The following is an 8,089-nucleotide window of genomic DNA, read 5'->3' as shown; positions in this document are numbered from 1 at the left end:
TCTACTTACTTTGTTTTAAAAAAAAACAACATCACGAAAAAACAAAAACTTACTAATTCACTTTGATAAATATTATAACTTAAACTCACGGACGATAAATTTGATGTATAAAAAATAATACAATCTTACACTAACTAATTAACGATCGAAATACGACGAACCCATAATATCAAAAACAAAATATATTAATATTTCCTATTTTTAAAAATATAGAATAACATTAAATTTTAAAAATATTAATTAAAAAATAAAAAATAGCCCCGCGGTTCAGATCTAGTATATTTATATAATGGTTTCCACTTAAACATACAAGTTTTCAATAATGGTTTCCACTTAATTAAGATGCATGCTTAGTTGTGTGTTATTCCTTCTCCTTCATGGAATCATGGTTAAGAGCTTTTCTGGATATTTTCGTGCAAGTCAACGATAAAATTATTTCCTTATCCTTCATGATTTAATGACTACAAGCTGTGTCTTCATATTATTTGTAACTCTTGTTTTTTTCTCTCTTTTTTTTTTTTTGGCAAGGTTACAAAAGCCATAGGTTTAACTTTAACTTGATGTAATTCCTAAACAATTCGTTTTTAATGATATTTACTGTTATATAACAAAAACACTTGGATTATGTATATACAGTAAAATTCAAAATCGGCTTTTACCTAGAAAGAAAGAGAGTCGTCGACCCATACCTCTTAGTCTAATTAAGTCAACGTCTCTAGTCTTCAATCTTTCGTACAGTTCTTTCAAAACAACTCGCTTTGTTGACAAAAGAATCCATGCATGTACATAATTCCTTCATACATTAATCCCGAGAGCTAAATTGCTAATTTCCTCCTAGTCACTATTCATTAGTCTAAAAAGAATGCCAATTAGTGAGGTTGTGAAAGGGGCTGCTCTTGGATGCAAGTTCTTCACGATGCTATCATAAGAGCAAAAGATACATCTTTAAAAACAAGATGCATCTTGGACCGTCTCGACGCTACGATCTTCAGGATCACTGCATTGGTGGATCTAGTCGATAAGCTCAGTAAAGAAGTGGAAGATTCACCGAGGAAAGTCATCTTAGATTTTCAGCATCTTCTTGAGAAGGATGTTTCTCTTGTCGATGCTTATGCGGAGCTCAAACGCAGAAACTTACTCAAGAAGTACAGGTTTGTAACTAAGAAAGAAGTACATGTTTATATGTGAAGACTATTTAATTAGAACACAACGCGTGATTAGTGTTGAAAACGAAAAAAAAAATGATTTATCACTTCATCTGATATATATTGTTTCTTCACGTAATAATTTAGAAAAAAAAATATTTGGTTTGTTACTACTTTTAAGTTTTAATTTCTAGATGATGCGCCATCTCTAGATGAAAGATGATACTACTGTTAGTTTATAAATATTGTTTAACTTCACTATATAACATCAAATTAAATCTTGATAGAGTTTTGATTTCCAATATTTGCATAATCAATCACTTATTAAATCTTGATATAGATTTGATTTCCGGTGAACTTTACATGACAGAGTTGATTTAGCAAAGCGAGTGGTAGTTTTTTTTTTTCACGGGAGCGGTAGTTAAGTTTCAATTTGTTTGTTTTTTTCTCTGTTTTAGCTGATGAATGAATACATAATGTGATTACTTGAAAATATTGAATTCCTTGTAATAGGTGGAGTTGAAGTTGAACTTGTCTAGCGGTTATTTTACTCGAAATTTTCTAGTTAGCCAAGCAAAACTGTGTTCTGAGTCCCAATTTGTAGTTGGAAACTCTAGATGTTACCATACAAATACAATTCATACATTTGTCTCTGTGGCAAGTGCTTAGCCAGGAAAGTATTAAAAGATTGTTTGTGTTCAAGTTATTGACATTGGCGACTCAAGCCGTCACTCTAAAGATTTAGTTGATGAGACGGCTTGAGTCGCGAATGTATCAATTTCATTGTACAAATTGTTTTGATTTCAGTAAAGATTGAATGATTACGTCCCAAGTCAAGCCAAAAGTCGATTGCTTTATGATTTCTCCCTTTTAGTAGTTACTTGATTACTTTAAATACTTTGGTATTTGGCAAAGTCTAATTTCTGTGCCAAAATATATTTTGAGTACTATGTTCTAAGTATACTTCTATAACATCAGAATATAGTTCCTAGATCCAATTTTGCAGAAATACCTTTTCTAGTTTGATACTTTTATTAATCAGATTCCTTTTTGGCAGCAATGGACTGATGTTACATGTCTTAATGTTTACAACGAAATACTTAATAAGGACATGTTTTTGTAGTGATATAGTATAATGTCACCATAGTTTTTAAGATAGGCATATAGACGACGACATCGATTCATACTTTTATTAATCATATCCGGAAGACAAAGTTACAAAGAAGAAATGGAGGAACAATGAAACAAAGGAGTGCAAACTTGCCGATTACACACAGACAACCCCATTATCCATTATTATTGCATGAGAACGTAAATAAAACAAAACATCAACTGTATTATTCGTTCAGTTTATAGGTATGTTTATAACTATTCAACTTACAAGCACTGGTAGTTCGCTGGAGCTGTTCTACCGCAAACATTGAGGAGTACGGTGAGATCGATGGGAAGGTTAAGGTTGATTCCAAGAACGTTAACCTTGACCAAAGTGCAGAGGCAGGCTGCGGCCTCAAGGTCAGCCAAGCCTTGGATGAGAGTGCAGCATGGCTGTACAGGTGGGGTTCCCACTGTTATGTCCACTAGCTTGAGAACATTTGCGCAAAGAGCGACCTTAAGGGTATCATTAGGACAAGTCCCTGTAGTCGCAGTGGTGTAAGTGAAGAAGAGGAGGTTGAGGGAAAGGAAGAGTGCAAGGGAGGTTCTTGGAGCCATTTGTTTGTGGAGTTGAAAAGGCTTAAGAAGTATTAGTGAGTTTAAGTTTGTTTGAGATTGGTGGAGAGAAATGTTAAGTGTTTAGTGGGTATTTATAGGGTTTTCATTAGGAGAGAAATCTGAAGGTTTTCAATAGGAGAGAAATATGTAGGTTCCGATGAGTTGACTAATTGTTTTTTATAGATAAGATTCGATTATTAATAAAACTTAATTTTCATCATTGTTCAAATTAGCTGGTAATATCTAAAAGTATATGGTTATAACTTACGAACGTACAACTTAGTTGGCGCCTTGGTGGTAAGAAATTATCTGTCCATAAAAAAAAAATTAATTAATTGATGAGATCGTTTGTTTAAAAAAGAATCCAAATTCGTCGAACTTAAAAGAAAAGTTTATGAATACTATTATTTGGCCAATTTGCAGCTTTTCAACTACGGAAAAACAGCCTTGTCCAATATGAATTGTTACAAAAATTTGTTTTGCAAGAGTTAGATCTAATATATGACAAAATCATCGTTGTTATTTCTCTTTCGGATAATATATATGTTTCTATATTGAATTGAGCTGTGCGCGAGATCATACTACTTATATCCTTTTGCTGAATAAATAACATATATTTTCGTGTATTAGTGGCATCTATTTTATCATATATTTCGGTTACAAATAAAGTCGAGCATGCCAAAACGTGGTTCACGGCATGGGTAGTGCGGCTATAGGAGAGATCGATAATTAGTACTAATATTAATCAATCGATTTGTAAATTATATTCTTTTTTCTTATTAGAAATATTCAAGTTCAACAAGAACATTTCATGGGTACACATACCCTCTAATATTTTCTAAGATAATCGAGTTCACCGACTCTAGGTTAGAATAAAACATATTAAAATTTAAAGGTAACGAGAATGCATAGTTTTCTTTGTACAAATGAAAAATACGGACAACGGAGTCTTGTGATAAAAAATTATAGCACAAACGTATTACCAAAAACAGCGGACGAGAATTACTAATCCCTGTTTTGAAATATCTAACTATTATTTTCGATTCAATTTCTAACTTCGTTGAACTCCTCTCTCCTAAACTATATATAAACCATAGTAGATACCCTATAGTCCCACCTTTACAGACGTGACATTGTGTCACATAAGTATCTTTTGTGCTCAAAACATTCGTCATTATCACTTAGTGCACCACCAACCAAAGAAACAGTCTCACTAGCTCCGGTGCCATAACTTTGCATACTCGATGAAAAAACTTCTCCATTGTTAGTGCATGATTTAGCACCAACGCAATACCAACCTAAACCAAAGGTAAACCGAGTAACTCTGCACAACTAAACCGAGGAACTCCCCCCTTTGGGCCAACTAAAGGGACCTATAAACAGAAGCCCAACAAAGTCACTCGATCGACCTCCGAGACCGCCTCCTAAATTTAAGAAAAATAGAATTATCTTGTAATCAATGCATTCATATAAATATAGAGGTATCCCCTCCTTGTAAGGTATCCAACAATTAATACAAAAACCCTAATTCTTCAGTTTTCTTGAGAGAAAACCCTAACTTCTTCCTCAAGAGATTTCAATTCATTTTGCTTCTTAGCTTTGATCCGATTTTTTAGAAGGAAAGTTTTATTGAATTTGTTTCTGCCTTCAAACAAATTCATTGTGTGAAACCCAGTTTCTACACCCATCTCCTTCCTAGGTGAGCTATCACGTGTTAAAAACGAGTAGGCTATCTTCATTGTAAATCCTCACCTGAACATTTTTCCCACAATATTAAGTCCTTAGCCCCTTGGATCAGTGGCGGACGCACGTAGAGTTTGGGTGTAGCGCGTGCTCCACTCTAATTTTTTTTTTATTTTCTTAAATAAATAGTGTAAAATTTATTTAGATACCCCTAACTTAATTATTAGTCTCAATAATACCCCAGAATAAATATATGTCTGCATCACCCTTGCCCATAACATGATCTAATACTTTTGCTACAAGCTGCAACTGTTCTCTGATATATATGGCGGAGTACGTGCTAGCTCTCAGCTTGTTCCATCTCTCTATAAGTCTTGGGTTCCAGCCTCCCCATCAACTTCCGGTATCACTACAAGAAAACAATACGTTTTCCTACCGAAAAAATCGAAAGATCTTCGTAGGAAACAGTTTTTTTCTCACTATTTTCCTACGAAAAAGGAAGGAGGTAATAGCCCGAAGGAAATCAATATTAGTGAGTATTTGGAAGGAAATATCTTTCGAAATCCCTACCAAACAACTATCGAAGGGAAACTCGTAGGAAAGATGAAAGAAAGGGGAAGGGCAGTTGCATCCATTTTCCTTCAATATATTGGAAGGAATAAGTGTCCTTCGTTTTTTCCTATGAAATGTTCTCACATTTTTCCTACCAAACTTTTCATTATATTTTTCTTCGAAATTTTCTGTCTAGATACCTTCGAAAATGTAATTCTATTTTCCTTCAAAAACTTCATTATTTTTCTACCAAAACTTGTTCCTGTATCAAACCCCCAACTAATTATTTTTTTCCTGTTTCCAATTTGTTTTGCATTTTTATAAATTCAAATTTAGAAATAAAATGTTACCAAAAGATACTTCATGCCTCCAAAAAACAGTATTACAATACATACAATCCATACAATTTACAACTTTTCACTAGATTAATAAAGAGACGATCAAGGTTGGGTCGTGTCATCATCATCTTCGACGGTTGGTGGTACCATGTAGGTAGGTGGTCGTATATCAGGAAACCGGTCTAGGATCCGTTTGTTGCATTCCATGAGATATTTGATCTGAGCGTCTTTCTCCTCATTGCAAGCCTTCAAAGTTTGAATCTCCTCTTGTAATTTAGGAATCTGTTGTGGAGCTGAAGACAAAGAAGGGCATTCATCATCAACCAGGTTACCAAAGCCATAATGTTTTCCTCTAACCTTCGGTACAACCTATAAATAAAAGCCAAAACATGTAAATTAATCTCATTGGATAGAGATTGTAGAAGCCGAGCATTATCTGAAAATGAAAGAGTTAATAAGTAGTTGTGTAAGAGTAACTTACACTACGCATAATAGAGTTAATCTCCTCTCGTGTAAGAGGCACTGGCTGAACCGAAGCATCACCATCAGGTTGGCGCTGAGATTGGATAAGCTCCATCTGAGTCGAAGCCAAATCAAGATAATGTTTTGTTTTCATATCGCTTATGGTTCTGGTCTTCTTGTCTAAGTGTGTGTTCCATGAAATGAATCATATTAGGCTCTGTTCCTAGTTCAATTGTCTTACAAAACAGAAACATTATTTAGTAATAGAAGCATAAGCAATAGGTGATGATCAAATTGTAAAACTGAACTGAAGTGAATTCAAAAATGAGCACACACAATTATAAAACCAGAGGCGTGTACTATGCATTTGATAAATCACAACCGATCAAGACAATGAAACTTGAAAAATATTAACAGAATTACTTACCATCTCATCCCAACATCGTTCATATGTTTTTGCACCGTTGTTGTGTTTAGCAACCCCTAAACCACCTATTTTACTTCCCCGATTTGTAGAGTTTTGTGCTGCAACCTCAATGGCCTTTTCATCTGTCCACATCTTGATGTAACCATCAAATAGATTTTTCTTTGCCTTCATCCATTCTGGTAAGTTGTCAGCACCTTTTTCCTTCCATGATACCTTCAAGTCTCGGACATTTTCTTTAAAAGATGCTTTTGCTTGCTTAGTGTAGTGTGTGCGAACATAATCTGTAGTGCTTGGGTCCCAGTTGAACTCTTGCAGTATCAAGTCGAATGATTAATTAGAAAGCATGTACCAATTATATTACTTAAAACGTATACAAAGAAAGCATATACTTACCGCAAATGCTCGGAACCATCGGTTTTTAATTTCTGGTGGGAGAGACCGATAGGTTGGATATGACTTTGGGAGATCAGATTTCAGCATCTTTAGGATCTGCTTCATAATCTTACCGGTCTTGTGATGTCTAAACCTGCAATGTAATTGACCAACAATTGAGTCATAAACTGTTTGATATCTTCCAAAATCTGAAGGCAAGTACAAGTTGTAAACGGTTACCATGTTGTTGTTCCTTGACGGTCTGGACATAGAACTGGGAGGTGTGTGCGTCCTGGAGCACTTAGCAAATCGTTTACATCCGCAAGAATAGGGACAACAGCTTCTTCATTCTCATCTGGTGGTGAATTTGACTCATTTGGTTCACTACCGTTACCGGTGTGTTGATTGCGGCGACTTTGCATAAAAATTGGGGAATCGTTTAAGGAGTAGCTTGGTGTGTTGCTATCATAACGGTGCTGCTGTTCTGCCATGAAACGTTCGTAGTGCTGTCAAGTATTCTCCTGAAAATTTATAACACAAAATATAATTGTAAGATGAATTGACTCCAAATATTAATTGACTCACCAAATAAAGTATCTGGACATGCTTTCGAAACATCGAACAATAGAAAGTTTTTAGTACAATTGACTCAAAAAAAAAACCAATAAGAGAGAACACAAATTAGCCGAAAACATAAACAATGAGTATGACTATGAGCATCCAGGTCGAAAACTACAAGTTCTGCCCATTAACAAATTAAAAATCAAGAGCTTTCCCCTAGAATGAAAAATTATCTATCAATTATAATATAGTTGTTTAGTTCTGCAACAAAACTGAGGCCGTAGAATGCTCTTGAAAAAAAAATGTAAGCAAAGTTACCAACATTGTAAAACTTGAAAATTACAGTTGCTGTTCAAGTAGTTGATTAGAAATACTTACCGTAAACTGTGGATCTCTCGGCGGAGACCACGAGAGGCTGCCAGTCATCCTTTCACTCGGTGCTTTGCGGGTAACCATGATCTAGGGCAGAAGGAATTATGGTGTTTGAGCAGTGAAATGTAAATTTTTGGAGTTAAAATCAATGAGAAACAAAGCGAAGTCGCAAGGGAACTCACTGCGGCTCTGTGTAGGAGGTGAATAAGTGAAAATCAAGACTGAGTATCTAGGGTTTTTACTTCCATCATTTTTTGCTAAAGTTGGCATATAGCCCATTAACAAAAATTCTTTTTGTTAAAGCCCATTATCAAAAATCGGTTTTGATAAAACTCCATTACAAAATTGTTTCTTTAAATGCCCAATTCCCAAAATTGTCTTCTTCGTTATTTTTTAGTGATATTTCTATCACAAAAAAATAAAAAATTTCCATTTTAATTAAGTAGTAAAGTAAAATTTTTATGTGT

General features: G+C 34.6%; 1 protein-coding gene and 1 long non-coding RNA gene across 3 annotated transcripts; both read right to left on the bottom strand.

Moving 5' to 3' along the window:
• LOC109126038 (putative lipid-binding protein AIR1B) lies at positions 2,304–2,911 on the bottom strand. Its single transcript, XM_019229098.1, has one exon. It carries the CDS (start codon positions 2,853–2,855, stop codon positions 2,523–2,525), a length of 333 nt encoding a protein of 110 aa, XP_019084643.1. The 5' UTR covers positions 2,856–2,911; the 3' UTR covers positions 2,304–2,522.
• Positions 5,430–7,808, bottom strand: LOC104707552. Of its 2 annotated transcripts, XR_754675.1 has the most exons (6): positions 7,629–7,808; positions 6,930–7,210; positions 6,711–6,843; positions 6,318–6,625; positions 5,910–6,126; positions 5,430–5,797 (listed from the first exon to the last, which is right to left on the bottom strand). It is a non-coding gene; the product is annotated as an uncharacterized LOC104707552 (long non-coding RNA). The 2 variants fall into 2 exon arrangements; XR_754674.2 differs by lacking the exon at positions 7,629–7,808 and having other exon boundaries at positions 6,930–7,523.

This window comes from Camelina sativa, chromosome 8 (assembly GCF_000633955.1).
Source record: "Camelina sativa cultivar DH55 chromosome 8, Cs, whole genome shotgun sequence".
In the NCBI taxonomy this organism is placed as follows: Eukaryota; Viridiplantae; Streptophyta; class Magnoliopsida; order Brassicales; family Brassicaceae; genus Camelina; species Camelina sativa.
The sequence above is the reverse complement of the archived record's forward strand: the minus strand, read 5'-3'. Positions and strand labels throughout refer to the sequence as shown.

Coding starts and splice junctions, on each gene's coding strand:
- LOC109126038 (XM_019229098.1), bottom strand. CDS start 2,855: ATGGCTCCAAGAACCTCCCTTGCACTCTTCCTTTCCCTCAACCTCCTC.